Raw genomic sequence first — 21793 nt, 5'->3', positions numbered from 1 at the left:
GTTGAAGTTTTACTTTTGACAGAAAATAAAACTATTTCCTCTTAGCCACAAGCATAGCTTTTTACAAGTTAGAATTATAGCTCCTATGAGACAAATTTTGAAATACAGCCCTTAAGGGGCTCTCACAAGTCATGTTAAGGTTGAGGGATGGTGGGGACAACCATATTAAAGCACTGGGCTTAGTCTTAAGAACTGGAGGAAAAGGAGCCCTGGTGGGATAGTGGTTACATGCTGGGCTGTGATCCAAAAAGAACTGGAGGAAGTGAACATGGGAAATTTCCTGAATCCTTCTAGTGGCAATCTAAACCTTGCCTGGACTCCCTCTCTCCTTAAAAGATACTTACATAAATCCAGCCTAAAAAGCAAATGTAAAAGTATCATTTGCTCAACTATTGCCCTAGAAAATGGGAATTTGAGAGGTATAGTTTCCTTTACCTATTTTGGCAATTTGTTTCTCTAAATCAGTATTTTTTTGCCCCCTCCTAGCACCCCGGTTGGGTTTCCAGGGCTCTAAGTCTTTACAGAAGCAAGTGCCACAGCTTCCTGCCATCAGCTTCTAGAGGACTTGAACGGCCAACCTTCCAGTTAGCGGATGAGGGCTGTAGCCACCCCTGGGTCCCTGGGCTCCCCTCTTTGAGCCAAGTGGTTCAAAACCTGCTGGGAGTATAGGACTTTAGCAACATGGATTCCAAATGAAAACAAAACACCCAAAGTGATGATGGTCTCACAAGAAATAACTTTAAATTGTGAGTGCGTTGCTTCATGAGATTAAACAGTTGGAGGCAAATGATACAAACCCCGTACAGGGAAATATTCATATGAAATTACACAAATCCCGTCGTGGCACATGAGGCTTAGCGATGCACTGTTTGAGGAACAGCCATGCAGGTAGTTGGTGAACTTTACTGAGCACCATTATTGGTAAAGCAGGGGCAAGGCTAAATCAGTAATTTAAAGTGTTATTTGGCATTCTTGCTCTACTACAGTATTGAATTATTTAACAGAGATGTTTATTCAAATTCCATACATACCCCTTTCAACCAGTGTACCCTCTTGGAACAAAGTATAACCTAATGCTTCTACTACAATTCTATTATGTAAATGATGAGAGAGCCTAGAAATATTTTCTAAACCTAGTCTTGTCCCCCAGCAATTATAACCAATTAGAATAAGAAAAGTATTTCACAAAAAATGACTCATTTTTGGTTAATTGTTAAAAATCCAAATACTCTTAGGATCCGTGATCAAAACAAACCTGACTCGGTGAGAAAATCAGTTTTCATTAATTCTTTTTTCTTCTCTGATTTTATCAACATGTCTTCCTCTGCTGATATTTCTTTTTCCTTAACCTTTTGGGGAACTGGGATACTTTCAAAATATCCTGAGTTCAACAATTTATTCAGCAGATCTTTCATATGTTTGTCTAAGAAAGAGGGATTAAGACTTAGTTATCACATAAAGATGATAAGGAATAGAAATTGTTTTAATCCTAGACATAGCATGGCATTACAGTACAGGTAGTCCTTATACTACCAACAAGTTCTATTCCTTAATCTGTCTTTAAGTCAAATTTGTACATATAACAGAAGTTAGGTGCAGTTGGTATCTATTCAAATGTTTGAATAAATATGTGACATGGTATATGCTTTTCTATGCATAAAAAATATTTCAAAATAAACTCCCACATACACTAAAACACCTTATAACAGAGCAGTAGTAATATTTTTATATTTATTATTAATTTGGAACTAATACATATACCATTTCAATCACGTCAAGCAGTACTGCACAATTACTACCACGATCAGTTTCCAAACATTCTTTTTCTTCCTGAACTCCTTGGCTCCCTTTTAGCCCCACCTACCCCGCCCCCACAATATTTTGATGTACTTAATAAAGCAGTACCTATTTGTTTTTTTAAACTATTAAATATACCTCTAATTTTAAATATAATAGGCTTCATGAGGATTGGTTCATAACTATAAATTTGTCTGTAATCCACCACTGTCTGTATTCTTCACCAGAGGATGCAAACAATTGGTCAGTACCATAAGAAGTACTTAAAACCAAAATTAAGCCACAATGCCATCCTCTAGTCAATTCTAACTCATAGTGACCCTAGGTGGGGTTTCCAAGGCTATAAATCTTTATAAAAGCAGCCTGCCTAATCACTCTCCCATGGGGCTGCTAGTGATCTAACTGCTGACCTAGAACTTAGTTAAATGCTTACCTACCAGTACCACCAGGGTTATTGTGCCTTCCTCTTTAAAATCAGCATTGATGTATACATTACAAAAGACAAAATTCACCCACTGTAAGCACACACATGTAGCCAATACATATAGCATGTTAACTCCATCAGAACGATGAGAGTGCAGTGTTTCCCACAGTGGGCCATACCACCCCCCTGGGGGGAGGAGGGCACTGGAATGACTCAGAGGGGGCTGCAGAAGCAGATACTGACATTTTATCCCAGATTATGGGCTATAACACGTGTTTCAGTGCCCTGGGGGCTGAGGGTGGGGTGCAAAGAGGTTGGTAGGCCTATTAAGTTTGGGAATTATGATATAGAACATTTTCACCCCCTCAAAAAGTTCCCTCATACCCCTTTTACAATCAGTACCCTATTCCTGCCCCCTCACAAACAGTGAACTGCATCATTCTAGTTTTCCAAATTTGTATATGTAATTATTTTTTCCCCTCTGGGTTCTTTCACCCAGCACAACTATTTTGAGAATCACTCCTACTATTATATGTATCAATAGGTCCTTCCTTTCTATTGCAGAGTAGTACTCTATTCTATATATATCACATTTTGCCTAACAGTTCACCAGTTGATAAACACCTGGTTGGTTTCCAGTCTAGTTATTTTGAACAAAGTAGGGATGAACATTCATGAACATCATACATGTGCATTTACTGTGTGAACATGTTTTCATTTCTTCTGAACACTAAGAATATAATCGATTGGTTGTATAATAAGTACCATATGTACTCGAGTATAAATCGACCCAAATATCAGCCGAGGCACCTAATTTTACCACAAAAGCTGCATTAAAAATGTGATGAAAAAGCTTGGCTTGGTCTACCTAGACAGGATAGGCTGGATAAACAATTTGGAGGAGAAAACAACAGGACCAATGGTTCCGGGGGAACAATGGGAGAGGGGAAGGTGGGGGAAAGGAAGTGGTGTTAACAAACCCAGGGACAAGGGAACAACAAGTGATCAAAATCAGTGGCAAGGAGGGTGTAAGAGGTCTGGTAGGGCTTCATCAATGGCAATGGAACCAAGAGGAATTAGTGAAACCCAAATGAAGGCGGAGCATGATAGTGGGACAAGAGGAAAGTCAAAGGAAATAGAGGAAAAAACTAGGAGGCAAAAGGCATTTATAGAGGTCTAAATACAGGCATGTACATATGTAAATATATTTATATATGATGATGGAGAAATAGATCTATGTGCATATATTTACAGGTTTATTAAGGTAGCAGATGGACATTGGGCCTCCACTCAAGTACTCCCTCAATGCAAGAACATTTGGTTCTATTAACCTGGCATTCCATGATCCTTACCTTCCCAATATGATTGCTAAAAACAAATGGGTACATAAGCAAAGGTGGTGAAGAAAACTGATGGTGCCTGGCTATCAAACAATATAGTGTCTGGGGTCTTAAAGGCTTGAAGGTAAACAAGCGGCCATCTAGCTCAGAAGTAACAAAGCCCACGTGGAAGAAGCACACCAACCTGTGTGATCATGAGGTGTCTATAGGATCAGGTACCAGGCATCAAAGAACAAAAAATCTTATCACTGTGAATGAGGGGGAGTGCAGATTGGGGACCCAAAGCCCATCTGTAGACAACTTGGACATCCCCTTACAGAAGGGTCTTGGGGAGGAGATGAGCCAGTCAGGGTGCAGTGTAGCAATGATGAAACATACAACTTTCCTCTAGTTCCTAAATGCTTCCACCCCACCCCCACTATAGTGATCCCAATTCTACTTTACAAATGTGGCTAGACCAGAGGATGTACACTGGTACAGATGGGAACTGGAAACACAGGGAATCCAGGAAAGATGAACCCCTCAGGACCAGTGGTGAGTGGCGATACCGGGAGGGTAGAGGGATGGTGGGGCAAAAAGGGGGAACTGATTACAAGGATCTACATATAACCTCCTCCCTGGGGGGACAGACAACAGAAAAGTGGGTAAAGGAAGACATCGGACAATGTAAGACATGACAAAATAATAATTTATCAATTATCAAGGGTTCCTGAGGGGAGTGGATGGGGAGTGAGGGAGGGAGAAAATCAGGAGCTGACATCAAGGGCTCAAGTAGAAAGCAAATGTTTTGAGAATGATGAGAAAAACAATGTACAAAAGTGTTTGACACAATGGATGTATGTGTGGATTGTGATAAGAGTTGCACAAGCCCCCAATAAATGATTTAAAAAAACTCGACTTATACACGAGTGTATACAGTATATGTTTAGTTTCATAAGAAATTGCCAAAGTGCTAGTATTATTTTTTACTCTCACCTAGAAATTAATTTTGTGATTTAAATTTGGTTGACCTAGGACTATTTCAGTAGCCATGCATAATTAGGTTGTATGATACCTAATCATTAGTAATGAAAATATTTAACAGCATCTAGCGAGTTTTCATTATCTTAAGGAAGATGAGACTATCTGTTCCCATAAAGATTCAGTCTTAGAAACCCTGTATGGTTGTTATGAGTTGGAATCGACTTGATGACAGTAGGTCTAATTTTACACTAATACTTAAAATTATGTACTTCATGTTCAATGTGTGTACTTGGGTCATTTTCCCAAAGGCCATTAAGAAACCAAAAGGGTTCCCTTTTTCCAGATCACGACCCTTAATACTTCATCAATAGACTATATCAAACCATTCATATTTCCTTAGGCTGATCGAGATAAGCCCTGATATTTACATTATGTGAATTTAAATTCTCAAATAGAACAGTTATTACTTCTACTTTAAAGAATATAGTATATAATACTATATAGACGTGAATCCCAGACTAGTTAGTGTTGAAGCCAGCACTAGTACTCAAGACTTACTCACAAATCATATTGACTTGTCACTTCAAAATTCTCCTTAAAATCCATGAGTACAATTAGGCAATAGTTGTGGTTTTAGTATAAGTGCTGCTGAAGCAAGCACGCAATAGTTGTTTTAACAGAGCCAAACAAAAAGATTAGTCTCCAGATGAGTACAGTACTATCAGACATGTAAGTTCTGGTGGACTGACACAGTTTAGGCCCTTGAAATATAAAGTTTTTACTGTATATGTCTAGAATAGAAAACTCACATGTCGTTCCTACAACTGCTTTCTCACTACCTTCCAAAAGGTCCCAAAAGTACAAGGATGACTGCTCCATCTGGTCTTCAACACTGACAAGGAAAGCAGCAGCAGAACAAAGTGGCTTTAGAAGGAAATACATATGTGTGCGTTGATCTATATAAATATATAAGTATATCTGGAGGAGTAAATTTACACATAACCCATTCAGAGTCAAGACATTCAAATGTTAATTCTGCCTACTCCTTCTTTGGAAACTGAAAATTTATTAAAGGTCACTGGTTCTCTGTTCATGGATTTCAAATGTAAGCATTTTTTTCTGGAAACAACTAATTTTTTTAACAAAATATGATTATTACAGAAATAGAGCAAAAAGAGTATGTCAATATAGTATTCATGAAAAAGAATATGTCCTAGATAAAGAGGCAGACTAATTGCAATCTTAGAGACACATTTAACTTTATAGAGAGCAGCTTACTTTTCAAATTATGTTTTGCCTATATAAGTTACAGTCCCTGACCCTATCAGAGTGAAGAAATACCAGATAGGGAATAGTGTCAGAGACTATTAGCGTGGGAATAAAATTAGTTGGCTACTTATAGGCAACTAAGAGTTTTACTAGGCTTTGTCCTGATCCAGAGCGTATTTCTTTTAACAACTGAAAGCTGATTCTGCTTGAGTATGGCTGCCTGAGGCACAAAGCTGGAGGAGCATCCTGCTTCTAACAAAGTGAAAGGATGAGCTCTGTTAATTATCTGGTTGATCAAAGCAAAAAGAGCAAACTGATAACAAAAGGGAAGAAATTTATTTGGCAGCACTAATTTGACGGCTTTACACCTAAAATGACGTTTTCTTTTTTTTAAAGCCTTTATCTACAGTATAAAAGGAGCACCAAATAACTCCCACTTTGAAAGCTTAATGCTTAATTTTAAATATAAACAAATTTAAGAAAGGTAAATTCGGTGCTCGCTTCGGCAGCACATATACTAAAATTGGAACGATACAGAGAAGATTAGCATGGCCCCTGCGCAAGGATGACACGCAAATTCGTGAAGCGTTCCATATTTTTAAAAAAAAAAAAAAAAAAGAAAGGTAAATTCGACTTATCTCCATTAAGTACAGGGGAGCAAGGAGGCACACTTCCAGGAGGTAGCAACAAACTGCGATGCTTATGCCCCCAGGAGGGGCATATACATCAGGGATATACACAATTAACATATGGTTAATAAATTGTACAGTTTTAAAGCTTGATGACAGACATTAGTTTTAAAACTAGTGTTAAAATAAAGCAGCATATAAATGAGACCATTCAAATTCCCTTTCTTTTACATCAATCAGGTTCTGAGCCAGTCAAGGTTTCCCATATTAAATCAAACTAATCTTTTCTTACTTAATTGCAAATATATAACTATAAAACTAGCCTAAGTTTTGTATGTTCTATTTCAATGGAAAAAAAATTTTTTTAACTAGCTTACCTCAGACTTTCATTTCTTTCAGGGCAGGTCAGTTTTGAAAACTTAATGAGGTAGTCAAGTTCTTTAGAAGGCAAATACAGTGCACCACGCAAGCCCTCTCTAAGGTCTCTCTGTACGTGTTCTTGTGCCAAGTTCTGCAATACATACTGAATTTGAAGAATAGTTCGAAGCTTTTTCTTCTCAGCCTCAAGTTTTAGCATGTGTTCCCTTCTCTGGGCCTTCTTCTGAGCTTTAAGTAGCTGTTAAAACAAATATTAATTAGGATCGACAATTCTGTCCATCACCCTATATTAACGAGTACATATTTTCCTTTACAAAATCTAATTTCAAATAGCTGAGATTAGATGATAAACTTCGGAAATGTAACAGAGTTATCATATTGGCAGAATCCTTTAATCTCTCTTTAGCTACAAAACCGATAACCATAGTTAGGGGGGAGTGGGGAGGGAGGGGGAAAATGAGCAGCAGATATTAAGGGCTCAAGTAGAAGGCAAATGTTTTGAGAATGATGATGGCAACAAATGTACATATGTTCTTGACACAATGGAGGTATGTATGGATTGTGATAAGAATTGTACAAGCCCCCAATAAAATGATTAAAAAAAAAAAAGATAACTAAACACACTGCCAATGAGTTGATCCCAAGTCACAGCAACACTACAGGACAGAGTAGAGCTGCCCCTGGGCATTTCTGGCAGTGTAACACTTCACAAGAGTAGAAAGCCTCGTCTTTCTCCTACGGAGCAGCTGGTAGTTTAGAACTGCAGACTTTGAGGTTAGCAGTCCAATGTGTAACTACTATGCCATAGAGGGTGGTAGTAAACTGGCTTTTTTCAGGTACCCAGAGCATAGGGAACCCAAAAATCTGACTCTCAACTCCACTATTTCTAGTACCTCTAAGGTCACCACAATGAGATCCCTAATGTCTATATTAATCCTAAATTTTTATTTTCCATATTTGTGCATATCAAGGCTTTTCAACCAAAATTTTAACATAATGCCCTAAGTTTAAAGATTTTTGTTTTTATTTTAATCCCATGTTCCAGAGGAAGGATATTTACGTAAACATGGTAAGTGTCCAGCTGCCAACCGAAGATTAGCTAAGATAAAAGGGACAGAAAACCAAAGACATAAAATGCCTCACAAATGTAAATGATGGAAAAAGTCACAGCAAATAGTTTTTTTAAAAGAGTACTTATTAAATTTACAGTCGTTTGCCCCTTATATTTAGATGAAGATATAACCCCTAAAATGTAGCTTATAAAACAGATTAAGGAGAACTTCCCTTAAGTAAATTTGTGTGTGGATTAAGCATCCCCAAGTTTACTCAGAAGCTCACAACTGTAATATTACCATATGTTTCCACTATGAAATTTAAAGTCCTGTTTCCTCCATCGCTGCTTTTTTGAGTGAACATGAGGCTAAGTATTTTCCATGAGAGGAATATTAACAAAACAAAATAAACCTAAAGATGTTTTTCCTATAAATGGGTTAGAATACTTTGATAGTGCTTTAATACTTTAGATTCTACAAGAGATATCCCCAAATCCTAACTGTTTGGAATTGGGGAACAAGTTCCAGTAAAAAGATTGATAGTGGTTATCATGAATGCCTTCCTAAAGGTTACAGAAGCAAATTCATTTTTACTCATGCTCCTACTACAGAAACAGACTAGGGGTGAAGATAAAAGACATTTTTGAGAATGACAAACTGAAAGGTTGGGGATTACAGGGACCATCATTTCTCAGAATAACAGATGCTGCATAAGGCTCTTTCCAAGACCCCAGTGTGGCATTATTACCAACACCACTAAACAGCATTATGAAATGTTTTGTTTCTGCTTAGCACTTGTAGCTCTCCAAGACAGTGGGATTTTCTCTGACATTTCATGAAGGTAAGACTATTTTACATGATTGCCTCATAACTCAGTTTACTATGCCACTATGAACTTTCCCCATCAAAAACTCTATCACACTAAATATCTACCTTTCCACTTATCTGAAGCCCCTTCGATTGCAGCTCCATGACAATGGGGGCTCTATAGAAAAGTCAAAAAATATTGCTACAAAACCACAGACACCTTTATCATACAAAACTATCAAAATGTAAAGCTATTGTTTCCCATCAGCTCCTCTGTCTCAGTCTACACATTTTTAAGTGTTATTTCCAACTCTCTAACCTATTCCTGAAGAATTTCTGTGCTCCCCAATTTACATCTTATAAAATATCAGGTTTTGCACCACAGAGGGACGGAAATCAAGTTCTTTTTACATGTTCAAGTTTGGACGACAAAAGGAAGCCCGAAGGAAGAAAATCTAGACTATAGTGTGGATGGAGTAAGGTTTCCCAACAACATTCATATGGGACAGACTTTGATATCCATGAATAACAAGTAGTGTCCTGAGGGGGGAATATGCCTTGGTACAACTTTCCTGAACGTTTCTCACCAAAGCAATTTTCTTAAAACTTCATCAGCCTTTCTGATCATCCGGTGTTCTTTGAGAAAATCTACCAACATTATTTCTTGGGGAGCCCCAAAAACAGCCGCCACACCCTTCTGAACCGACCTCCCTCTCTGCCTTGAATTTAGCTGGCCCAGGAGAGCCCCTCAGAAGCCACTGTTATCACTGGGCTTAAAAAAAAATGTTGTGAATTAAGATTTACTGAGTAGATCATCAGTTTGTTTGTTTTTTTTAATTTTTAAATTTTATTTATTTTTTTAGATCATCAGTTTTACATTCAATAATCTACGCATATTTTGTTTCCAGCTCAGCGTCGCAATCCTCTCAATGGACCATCAATTCCCCCACTTCCTCTCTGCTTCTTGTTTTCATTCTCCCGCCTTTCCTAACCATCCGAATTTTGTTCTTGGATAAATGCTGTTCTCTTGATCTTAGGGGGTTGATTAGTCTATAATTGGGGTGTGTTCAGTTACAGTAAGGAATCTTGGGAGTGCCTGCTGTCTGGATCCAACCAGTAAGCCTGGTCTTTTTTTTGTATTTTATATTTTGTTCCACATTTCCCTCCCATTCTACCCAGGGCTTTCTAATGCTACCTTTTCAGGATAACTGACAGTGGTAGCCGGACACCATCTAGTTCTTCTGGTCTCTGGGTATGTAGATTTATATTTTCCTATCCATTTAGTCCACTGCACTAATTTTTTCCATGTCTTCTCATTTGGGACTTTTTGAGGCATTCTAATGAGAAGAAGACTAATAGAGTCTTACTGAGAGAACTTGTCTGCAACCATCCACTGCCTACAGGAGACTTATTTAAACATATTTTGCTTGCAATAAACTCATGAATGTATAAACTAGAACACTAGTAACATTACTTTTTGACATGTCCTTGTATCTTTGATGCTCATGAATATCCAGCACAGACGTGTTAGACTTAAATATTTGATGAAGTATATGCGGTCTTGAAATCATGAACAAATGTTATGATGAGCTACATACAACATATCCTATTCCTTATTTATGTAGAAAACTAAGAAGACCAACAGCAACAAAAACCCTGAATTAATCTCTACACAAAAAGAGGAAAAAACATTCTTTAAAAAAACAGGTTATTATCTTCTTTTAAATTAGTCTTGAAAAGCATAACAACTTCAGTTCACAGTAACTAGGAAAAACTGTCTGATGAGGCATGATCCATATCCCTGGCATAAACCCACAAAAAACATCCTTAATATTGAAACATGACCTTTACAAGGCCTTCTAATACCAAGATCCCAAAACAGTGAAGCATACTTTATTAATAAATGCTAAATATTTCAGTTTAATTGCCGATTACATTTGTCAGACATAAACTCTGAACTGACCAAAAGTGAGCCTAATTAGTAGTGAGGTCAGACTTTAACTCCCTCCATTTAACATGAATCATAATTTTTCCACATAATAAATGATCATGCCCTCGACAGAAGAATCTGGCAATTGTTTCCTCGTGTGGAATGATACACTTAGAAACCTGCATTATAATCCAGGGTAGGCAAATCTATAGAGACAGAGACTTCGTTAATTGGGTGTGGCAGGGGAGGTTGAAGGAAGTGGGAAGCTAACAATGATGAGTACAACATTAAGGAAAATGTTCTTTAACTGATTATGGCAATGATTGTGCAAGTCTTCTTGAAGTAATTGAACTACTGAATTGTATATGTGAATTATAGGCCAATAAAGTTATTGAATAAAATAAAAATAAATTCAAATAGTAAAAAAAAGCCTACATAAGCATACGAGCCTATAATATATAGATGTGCATGCCTATATTCTTAAACCCTTTCAATAAGTATACACTGTTCTATTCTCCATCTCAATGTTCTTTTATAACTCTCTAGTGAAATAGCACACATTAGAAAACATACTTTAAACAATGTCATCTTTAAGTATCACTTGTGTTCTCTTGTGACTCTAGAAATCTGGAAAAACAGACTAGCTCGTCAGTCTAACCACAATCCCTCTGTCTCCGGTAAACGGTTCACAAGAGATTAAATGACAGTGGCAGCACACTCACAGTAGACACATCTCTTCAAGGCTGCTGTCTAACTAGTTTCTGGATATACTCACTTCTTGGCTCAGTCCAGAAAAGGTTTTCTGAAGTTCTTTGGCAAATTCCAAGTTGTGTAGCACTTCGTCGTATTTCTCTACTGCCTCCTACCAAGATAAGAAAACAGAGTTCAGTGACCTTCTAAATACAAATATGTCAAAATGGTGTTCCACATGCGTAATACTCACTGCCATCGAGTCAATGCCAATTCAGTGACCCTCTAGTAACCCTCTACAGAGAATAAGACTTTCCAAACTTGCCACTGGCCATATATACATTTTTTAGTAGTTAGCTAAATAAAAAAGTAGAGAGGATGAAAGGGCATTTAGTCCAAACTACAGAAAGCTAAATTTAAAAAGCCAGTCTTTAATTTCTAGCATAAACCTAAGTTCTAATTCTATCCTACCTACAAAAGTGGAAGGTCAGAGAGGCCTGTGAGTTTAAGATCGCTGAGCCAACCAGAGTCCCCAGTTAATATTTATTCACTATTCAAATAAACAACACAAGTAGCATAATGAAGATCACACAAATAAGCAACTTAAAATAATTGCTAATTCAATAGGGAAAAAAAGTCTTAAATGCAATTCCCTACAGTAAGCAAAATCACTAAGTATTGTAGCACAAGCAATCTCCTATAGGAAATTAGTGGATTAATTTTGGTTTTTAAAATTTTCACAGATGAACAGGCGACCCTTAGCGTAATGGTTTATTTTTCAAGATTTACAGTAACTCAAATGTACATGGAAGATGGCTAACCTCAAGTCAAAGTCGGTAGGGAACACCCAACCGGATAAAGGCCTATTAAAGAGCCTCAGTAAAGAACCAGAGGAATGTTCTGAGTTTGGTCAGTGCTATGCTGCACTCTGAATGAATTGTCCCTTCCGTGTGTCCCTTCTGTGAGGGAATGTCCAGTTATCAACAGATGGGCTTTGGGAACCTTCTCCTTCTCAACAACATAACTGTTTGTTTTTGATCTTCTGATACCTTATCCCATTCACACCTCATGGTCACACAGGCTGGTGTGCTTCTTTCATGTGGGCTTTGTTGCTTCCCTGCTAGCTGGCCACTTGTTTAACTTCAAGCCTTTAAGACCACAGACATTGTATCTTTTAATAGCCAGACACTATCAGCGTTCTTCACCACATTTGCTTTTGTGCCCACTTTGTCTTCAGCAATCGTGTCCGGAAGTTGAGTATCACACAATGCCAGGTTATTAGAACAAAGTGTTCTTGTGTTGAGGGAAAACTTAAGTAGAGGTCCAAAGTCCATCTGCTGCCTAAATACTTTAACATATAAATATATGTACATAGACCAATACCCTTACCTTTATATATTAATATATTTACATATATACACGTCTATGTTTATACCTCTATATATAACTTTTACCTCCTAGTTCTTTCCTCTATTTCCTTTTACTTTCCTCCTGCCCCACTATCATGTTCACCCTTCATTTGGATCTCAGTGATTCCTCTCGGCTACATTACAATTGATCAAACATCACCAGGCACTCTGCACCCTCCTCACCATCAATTTTAGATCCCTAGTTGTTCCCCTACACCTGAGTTTTTGGCAACCTGCTTCCTTCCACCCTGACCCCCACTATCATAACCCCAGTTCTACCTCATAAATCCTTCTAAACTGGAGTATGTATATTGGTACAGATAAGAGATGTAGACACAGAATCCAGGACAGATAACTACCCAAGAAACTGCAACGGGAGTAGCGATGCCATGGGGAGACAGGGAGAAATAAGGGAGCACTGAGAGCAATGATGAATGTATATCATCCAAGGGGGATGAATAACAGAAATGTGGGTGAAGGGATACAACGTTTGGTGTAAAATATTTTTTAAAAAATAATAATATGTATCATTTATTAAGGGTTCACGAAGGTGGCAGGGTGGGAGAGGGAGAGAAAAAAGAGAACCTGATACCAAGGGCTCAAAAAGAAAAAATGTTTTAAAAATGATAGTGAAGATATGACAAAATAATAATGTATAAATTATCAAGGGTTCATGGGGGAGGAGGGAAGGGGCTCCAGGGAGGGAGGGAAAAATGAGAAGCGAATACCAGGAGCTCAAGCAGAAAGCAAATGTTTTGAGAATGATGAGGAAAACAAATGTACAAAAGTGCTTGACACAATGGATGTATGTGTAGACTGTGATAAAGGGTTGCACAAGCCTCCAATAAAATGATTTAATTAAAAAAACAATAAAATAAAATGATGGTAGCGATATATGTAGAAGCTCACTTGATATAATTGATTTATGGATTGTTATAGCTGTATATAACAATTGTTATATCTGTACATCTGAAATTATTTAATATATAAAACCAAATAAAATGTAGTACGGTGAGATTGAAAACAAAAATAGATAGATGAATAAATAAGTAAATAAAAAGCACCAGTAATTAAAATAGCATTGACACAAAGATAATACAAGAGCACTATCATGAATGAGGGGAAATGCAGAGTGGGGACCCAGGACCCATCTGTGGGAAATTGGACATCCCCTTGCAGAAGGGCAGCAGGGATGAGACGATCCAGTCAGGGTACAGTGAGCAATGATGAAACATACAATTTCCCTCTAATTCTTGAATGCTTCCTCCCCCACCTCATCATGATCACAATTCTACCTTACAAATGTGGCTGGACCAAAGGTTGTACACTGGTACAGACAGGTACTGAAAACACAGGGAATCCACGACAGATGAACCCCTCAGGACTAGTGGTGAGAGTGGCGATACCGGGAGGGTGGAGTAAGGTGAGGGAGAAACGGGGAACAGATTACAAGGATCTACATATAACCTCCTTCCTAGGGGACGGACAGTAGAGAAGGGGTGAAGGGCGACGTCGGATAGTGTAAGATATGACAAAATAACAATAATTTATAAATTACAAAGGGTTCATGGGAGAGGGGGGACTGGGGAGGTAGGGGAAAGAGAAGCTGATAACAAGGGCTCAAGTAGAAAGCAAATGTTTTGAGAATGATGAGGGAAACAAATATATAAAAGTGCTTGACACAATGGATGATGTATGGATTGTGGTAAGAGTTGTACGAGCCCCCAATTTTAAAAAATTTATTTTTAAAAGAGGGACTTATGGACTTGAGTTGGACTGGGCTGTGATGTTTTCCTGATATAGAGGTACTTCTTGATATAAAACTCTACTTATACAAAAAAAACACACAAGCACTACAACCTTAGAAATATCAAAAATAGTCTCCACATGTGGAAACCCAGAAGCAAGAGAGTCAGTACTGCAAACCAGAAGAGAACTAATGGACCACACAGTAAACGCTACTGAAAGAAATGAGTTCTCTAGAGGAGAAAGTTTCTATCTTTCATAGCAAACTTGAGATTGACTACAGGCTAACAAATTTTTAGACTAAAACTGACCTGTAACCTCAAAATACAGTTCCTTCTGTGTCTAAAGGCAGTCTAGCTTTATAACGAGAAGTTCAACTACACTTCAAAATTATGAACTTAAAAAAAAAGAAAATTAGGAACTTCTGTTCATTAAAAGACATTCCAAATAAAATAAAAAGATAAATCACACCAAACCCACTGTCACTACATAAAGTCCAAATCATAAATGGCCTGTAAGATGGAGAACTGCCCCACGGGGATTCCAAGGTATAAACATCTGCTAGACAAGACCTCTTTAAAGTGCAGAAGCCCCAGGGAAGTACTTTGAGGACTATAGTATGCCTGACCCAAGCCATGGTATTTTCAATTGCCTCATATGCATGTGGAAGTTGGACACTAAATAAGGAAGACTAATGAAGAATCAATACATTTGACTTATAATGTGGACTGCTAAAAGGACAAACCAATCTGTCTTAGAAGTATAGCCAGAATACTCTTTAGAGATAAGAATGGCTAGTCTTTGTCTCGCGTACTGAGAGACAGAAAATAAAAGTGAACAGTTTGTCAGAGATGTGCTAACTGTTAGGAGAAAAATAATAAAGCAAAGAGAGAGACTAAAGAGTAGTTAGAGAGGTGGGAGTGTAAAGACCATGGTAAGCCTAAGGTGACTTTCAAATAAAAAGCTGAAGGGAGTATATAAATTGTTGAATGAACAACAGATGATCTGCTCTGTAAACCTTCACTTAATTCACAATAAAAAGTTTGGGGAGGGGATCTTCCGGTCCCTGGCACTCCAGGAGCTGCAAGCATCGATGCAGACATGGCCAAGTCCAAGAACCATACCACGCACAACCAATGCCGGAAATGGCACAGAAACGGCATCAAAAAACTCCACTCACAACAAAACAAATCTCTTAAGGGGGTGGACTCCAAGTCCCTGAGGAACACGCGCTTCGCCAAGAAGCACAAGAAGGGCCTGAAGAAAATTCAGGCCAACAACACCAGCGCCGAGGCCATCAAGGATCTTGTGAAGCCCATAGAGGTCAAGGCCAAGATCCCAATGGGCGTTAACCTCAAGCTCAGCCTACTGGCCTACACTGTCCACCCCAAGTTTGGCAAGCGGGCTTGGGCACATATTACCAAGAGTGTGAGGCTCTGCCGGCCCAAGGCCAAGGCACAAAGCAAGGCTGACACTCCAGCCAAGGACACGACTCAAGCTCCCAGAGGCGCCCAGGCTCCCACAAAGTAGAGTTCTCTATGTGAGGGCGAGAGAGACTGGTGTGAGCCCTGGGCTGCTGCCTGCATGTCTGGTGTCTTCTTGTGCTGTTTGTTGTACAAATAAACCCAGGTGGTGCTGTTAAAAAAAAAAAGTTTGGGGAGGGGGAAAAAGAAAAGTTGGAGGTTAGTAATTAATCCTTTCATACAACTGGATGAAGAGCATCTCAGGTAGTACGAACAGCCTATGCAAAAGCCCTGAGACAGAAGTATGTTATTTCAGGAATAGCTGAAATGGAGCTAGCACTGGGGAGAAGTGTAGGAAATGCAGTAAAGATACAAAAGGAAGGAAAAGGCTTATTTTGTAGGACCTCATTAGCCCCATGGCACTCTGGCTTGCATTTCAACAAGGTCACAAAGGTCACTCTGAGAATGACTGAGTAACAAGGGCTGGAAATAGAAAAACCTACAAGAAAGCATTTACAGTAGTAGTGCAGATGAAAGATGATGAAGCTTGGACCCCAGGATGACAAAGATGGAATTTATTAGAAATGGTCAGTTTCTGGATTTCTGAAGGTAGAACTGAGCAGACTTACTGACGGGTTGGTTACATGTGAAAGAGAAAAAAAAAAAAAGAGGCTGACAAATTCTCCAACGGTTTTGACAACTCCAATCCTTACAATTGATCAGGTCAGCTACTGACATTATTATTATATACCTCCAGTTGGTTCCAACTCAGAACGACCTTATGTACAACACACAAAAAAGACACAGCCAAGACTGAGGAAAAAAAACAACCATGTTGTGGGGTGGAAAAGAAATCTGGAGCTAGTAAAAGGGTAATAGCACACAGCAATCTAAAGTTCAGAGAACTAATCACTTGATAATATAAATTTGCCAGCTGTTAGCATATTACTAGAGAAAATAGAGTTCATATATTTGTACATATTATAGACATGGGTACATACCTATGATGACATAGTAAAATATTAAGATAAAGTTTTTCTTTGCTAAAAGTTTGAAATATAGTATGTCCTTGACATTTCTTGGGGCACTACCATATGATCACTAATCCCCACCCCCTTTACCCAAAATAAAAACTACTAACTGAACATTCTTTCAGGGACAGTTATACAAAGAAAAGGTTTATTACTAAGAATTAATTACTTGAAAATAAACCCATGTTGGAATCCTTTGCCCAAGTTAGGTTCGCTCACCATCTAAGTGAGTACATCATCCTCATAACTCGCACATTTCAAATCTGTCCCTTGATAATCTTATAGCTCAGCATTTCACAAAAATTCTGGTGTCGAAGAATCAATGTGGCAAGGAAAAGAAAAGTCCAGTGACATAAAACTAAAAACTCTAGCCATATCTCTAAGGGCAAAAGTAACAAACAATAGCTCTGAAACCTGAAGAGAAAGGAAAAAAAACAACTTTTAGACTTTGTCCCTGTTTAGCCAGGAAAAGTGATCAGGTCCAAGTGGAAGATATTGATGGAGCATCCTTTGCATTAATTACAAAAAAGCCACCTTCACAAATTAGTTTACGTTTGTAATTGTCAAGGACAAGATAAATATATATATACATGTGTGTGTGTATATATACACATATATGCGCATATATATACGTGCATTTTAATGCAGTAAGTCTAATGTTCACAATAAAGTTTAAAACAAACCAAAAAAAGACCAGCCAGCTATCAGAAAAGGAGTGTTAGTGGCATAGTGGTTAAGCATTTGGCTGCTACCCAGAAGGTCAGCACTTTGAATCCAGCAGAAAGAAGTTCCAAAGAAGAAAGATGTGGTAAGACTGCTTCCTCTGTAAAGATGTACAACCTTGGAAACTTTTCCAGGGCAGTTCTACTCTGTCCTTCAAGGTCGTTGAGTTGGAATCAACTGGACAGCACTGAGTTTTGGGTTTTTTTTAAAATTTATCTATCAAATGAACTTGTCTCCTAGAAAAGCAACTAGAGAAAATCATAGCAAGCTAGATATTTTAGAGCAGAGAGATGTCAGGCTTAGAATATCCCAGTGACAGCTTGAAAACTAGAGTTTTCCCTTCACTTCTTGAGTCCAACCTAGTGTAACTTTAACTCTTCATCAAATCTTAGTGATAAACACCATTTTTACCCCTATTTAATAATTCACGTCTCACCACCCTTATCATCTCTGAGTACTAGAGGAAAAAAGTCAAATCTGGGATCTAATAACCAAAGAAGACAAAGCCAGTGAATTAACACTCTCTTTTAGCTTATCAAGTCTCTGGGCTCACCCAATCCACCTTGAATTTTATTAAGTAAACCAGAAGGCTTAACAAATTACCATCATTCACTTACCAACTGGTCTGGATTAAGTCGCTCTCCATTTTTCAGGCGATCCTTGTAATCTTCCAATTTGAGCTACCAAAGAGAAATCAATTGTAAAAAAACAATAGTTGCTGTTGAGTGGATTCAGACTCATGGTGACCGCCATGGGCACCAGAGTATAGCAATGCTACTTGAGTTTCCAATGGCTGATTTCTGGGGAAGTGCATCACCTCACCTTTTGTCCAAAACACTGCTGGGTAGACTCAAACTATCAACCTTATGGTTAGAAACTCAGCATGCTGTTTCTATCTACTACAAACCAAACTCACTGCCACTGACTCACGGCAACCCTATAGGGCAGAGAACCACCTTTGTGGGTTCTGAAGCAGAAAGCCTCATCTTTTTCTCTCAGAGTGGCTGGTGGTTTTGAATTGCTGACGTGATGGTTGGCAGCCCAATGCTTGACCCACCACACCACCAGCAGTCCTCTTGTATTTACTATAGTCTGATGTGAATTCGGAAGAAAATAAAAACCTGAACTCGTTTCTTATGAAAGCAAAGCTCTTAGTGTAATCTAATACTCTGAAAGGCTATTTCAATACAAGTCAACCAGTAACCAGTATATGAGTTCCATCCCATATAACACATCCAATTACGAGTCTAGAATTACAAGTTAAGCAATAATTAGACTAATATATAAGGACTTAGTCCAGTGATATGCTTCTAATCCCAGAGGACTTCAATCAGAAGCAATTTTGTTCCCAAGGGTCTCTGGCAGGGTCTGGATACAATTTTGGTTGTCACACTTGTGGTGGGGTGGGGGGGAGAATGTAAAAGGTACTATTAGATCTTGTGGTACAGAGAGGCATGTTGACAAACACCCTACAATGCACAAGACACTGCCCCTCCCTCAACAAGAACTGTCTGCCACCAAAAGTCAGCAGTCGCAAGTAGACCACTACACCACCCATGCTTCCTCGGGGCTGAGGAGTCCTGTGCTAACCTCATGCTTGGCCCATGAGCCCAGTCACCTGCTGAACTGTGTGACGTTCACCCAACAAGAACCATCCTAACGAAAGTATAGAAACGTAATCTTTTCCAGCAGTATAGTAGCCTCGCCTTGAAACTATTTCTTGTAATAAGTGTGGTCTTTAACTTAAGGAAATACATAAAAAATAAATTGCATTTTGTTGGCCCAATCCTACTAGAACCTCACCATGACATTCTAAAAGTATTTACTAGGCTCATCCCGTTTGAGCTTTATAGTTTAAAGTGCCTTCCTAGATATTTGAAACCAAAGTTTGGTAGTGTGAGATGATTTTTTTTTAATTAAAGCGGTACTAGAGTCAATAACCCTGGTGCTTTAATGGACTCGTAGGAGTTGAGCTGCCAACCACAGGCCTGCAGTTCAAAACCACTAGCCACTCCGTGGGAGAAAGGTAGGGTTTTCTACTCTTGTAAAAGTTAACAGTCTCTAAAATCCACTGGGCAGTTCTACACTGTCCTATTGGGTTGCTGAGTCAGAACTGACTTGATGGCAGTGGAAGAATTAAGGTGGAGAGTGTATGTAAACATAGAAGGGCTTTTTTTTTTAATTCCAGTCAAAAGAAAATGAAGTTTTTCCATGAACTTTTCAAAATTCCTTAATATATGTAATTCCTCCAACTGTGGAAGTCATTGAGTCTCCATCGATAAGACCCGGTCTTTGACTTAAAAAAAAAATGCATTGCCATCAAGTTGATTCCAACTCATAGTGACACTATAGGACAGCACAGAACTTCCCTTTTAGGTTTCCAAGTTTAAAACCTTACATGAGTGCCCAGTCTCTTCTTTCTCCTTCAAAACCGCTGGTGGGTTCAAATGGCTGACCTTGGAGTTAGCAGCTCAATTCAGTCACTATGCCATCAGGGTTCCCTGAGCTTTGACTAGTTTCCTATAAACTCATTGCCGGCAAGCTGATTCCAACTCACAGCCAGCAACCATACACTGAGTTTCTGAGACTTAAAAAATTTAAGGGAGTAGACACCCCCATCTCTTGCTCTTGCAGAAAGGCTAGTGGGTTTTAATCAAAGACCTTGCAGTAAATAACCCAATATCTAGCCTACGGCTCCACCAGGACCAATTGGGAACTTATGCTGATCTTACCACAATCGTGATCCAGTGCATACATTCAACAGTCTAGGACTTCCAAGAAGCCACCAGTAAGTAACAAGCCTTCTTATGGACTCAAACCCACTTTACCTTCACTACTTTCTTAGCTTCAAAAGAGGAAAAGAGAGCCAACCAGACTCTTAGAGGAGACGGCTTCACATTCTTCTATTAAAAGTAACTACCTAAGATTTAATCAGGCCTTAACATAGAGAGAGCCAGAAGCTCTAGGTCCCAGGCCACTCAACCTTACCTATTATAATCAGAAAAGAATCATGACACCACAAAGCAGTGGATGATACTATTTTGGAGAACATGACTCGGGAAATAAGGATTTGGATCCTTATATCAGCATTTACTGATACGCTACTCTGATGATAACCCCTGAGTCTCTTTTAAGAGTAAGGCTTTCTACAATGCTTTCACCCACCAATCATAAGCAGTCAGCTAGCAATACAGAAAATTGGTGATAACGCATTTTCTGGCTCTTCCATGATTCCAGCTCCCAATGACTGCCGTGGTTGTACTGCAATCTGAACTGCTGCCGAAGCCACCAGAAAAACAAGCTAAAAAGCCAGGTATTGCTCATGCATGAAAGGGAACATTAGTATCACACTCGATGAATTAATCTAACCCTAAGATAGCTAGCTCCTCAATACTTCCAATAGTCGTATGCATAATAATCCTACCACGAAGAATATTTTCATTCAGCTTTGGGGACAAACAGAAAATGCACAATACCTTCAGTATTTAGCCTGCTTTGTCTTCAGCCAGCTAAGTCCCAGGTTAAATATGTAGGAAGAAATCCCTACAAGCCCTAATATAAAGCAAAAGAAATGCCAGCCTCTTAAGCTTTAAGGCCAAACATGTACAACAAAGCTCTGGGAGAGGGAGAGTTACCTTCTTTTTCTCGATGTTTCTGATTTTGTGTTTAAGGCAGATGAGTCCATTATCAATGTAAGTTTCATAAGCCTGGGCAGGAGAGGCCACCGAGCTGAGAATAGAGTGCAGGGGGCTTGGGGGCTGCTGGTTTTCCCCGTGCTGACTGTGGGTCACCTGGGACTTGCCGGATTTCATATTTCCCACGCTTCCCTCCTCAGAATGGCCTGGAGATGACTGGGAGCCAGACGAGTGTTGCACCATTGAAATGGCTAAGGCTGGAAAGTGAAAAGTTACACATAAAAGGGATGAAAATTTAACTTCAATCCCTCCAAGTTCTTTTCCACAGAAATGGGCTCACAATACTGCAGTGTGTATCCTGGCCACTATTTTTTTTTTTGCCACTACTTTTAAGGCCGTTATTCCAAGAACCAGCCAAGAAGGCTAAACTTTACATTGGCAAAAATCTATAATATGGGAATGTTTCCTGGAATTCAATGTTTCCTGCCAGTCAAGCAGTGGTTTCTG

The 21793-nt window shown here is 38.8% G+C and overlaps 1 protein-coding gene and 1 non-coding gene across 2 annotated transcripts in view; one reads left to right on the top strand and one right to left on the bottom strand.

The window, feature by feature from the left end:
- CAPRIN2 (caprin family member 2) overlaps positions 1–21541 on the bottom strand; it is a 52062-nt gene extending 30521 nt beyond the window's left edge. Inside the window, exons 1-6 of the mRNA XM_075551914.1 lie at positions 21287–21541; positions 18269–18331; positions 11365–11451; positions 6800–7038; positions 5334–5416; positions 1256–1423 (exon numbers count right to left, since the gene is read on the bottom strand). Of these exons, the coding sequence (XP_075408029.1) occupies positions 1256–1423; positions 5334–5416; positions 6800–7038; positions 11365–11451; positions 18269–18331; positions 21287–21529 (883 nt within the window). The 5' untranslated portion in view covers positions 21530–21541. The remainder of the gene's footprint in view (positions 1–1255; positions 1424–5333; positions 5417–6799; positions 7039–11364; positions 11452–18268; positions 18332–21286) is intronic.
- On the top strand, positions 6287–6393 carry LOC142452018 (U6 spliceosomal RNA). Its single transcript, XR_012785084.1, has one exon. It is a non-coding gene; the product is annotated as a U6 spliceosomal RNA (small nuclear RNA).
- Positions 21542–21793: the final 252 nt, after the last annotated feature.

Source organism: Tenrec ecaudatus, chromosome 6 (genome assembly GCF_050624435.1).
Source record: "Tenrec ecaudatus isolate mTenEca1 chromosome 6, mTenEca1.hap1, whole genome shotgun sequence".
In the NCBI taxonomy this organism is placed as follows: Eukaryota; Metazoa; Chordata; class Mammalia; order Afrosoricida; family Tenrecidae; genus Tenrec; species Tenrec ecaudatus.
Note: the sequence above shows the minus strand (reverse complement) of the source record. Positions and strands in the feature narration are given on the sequence as shown.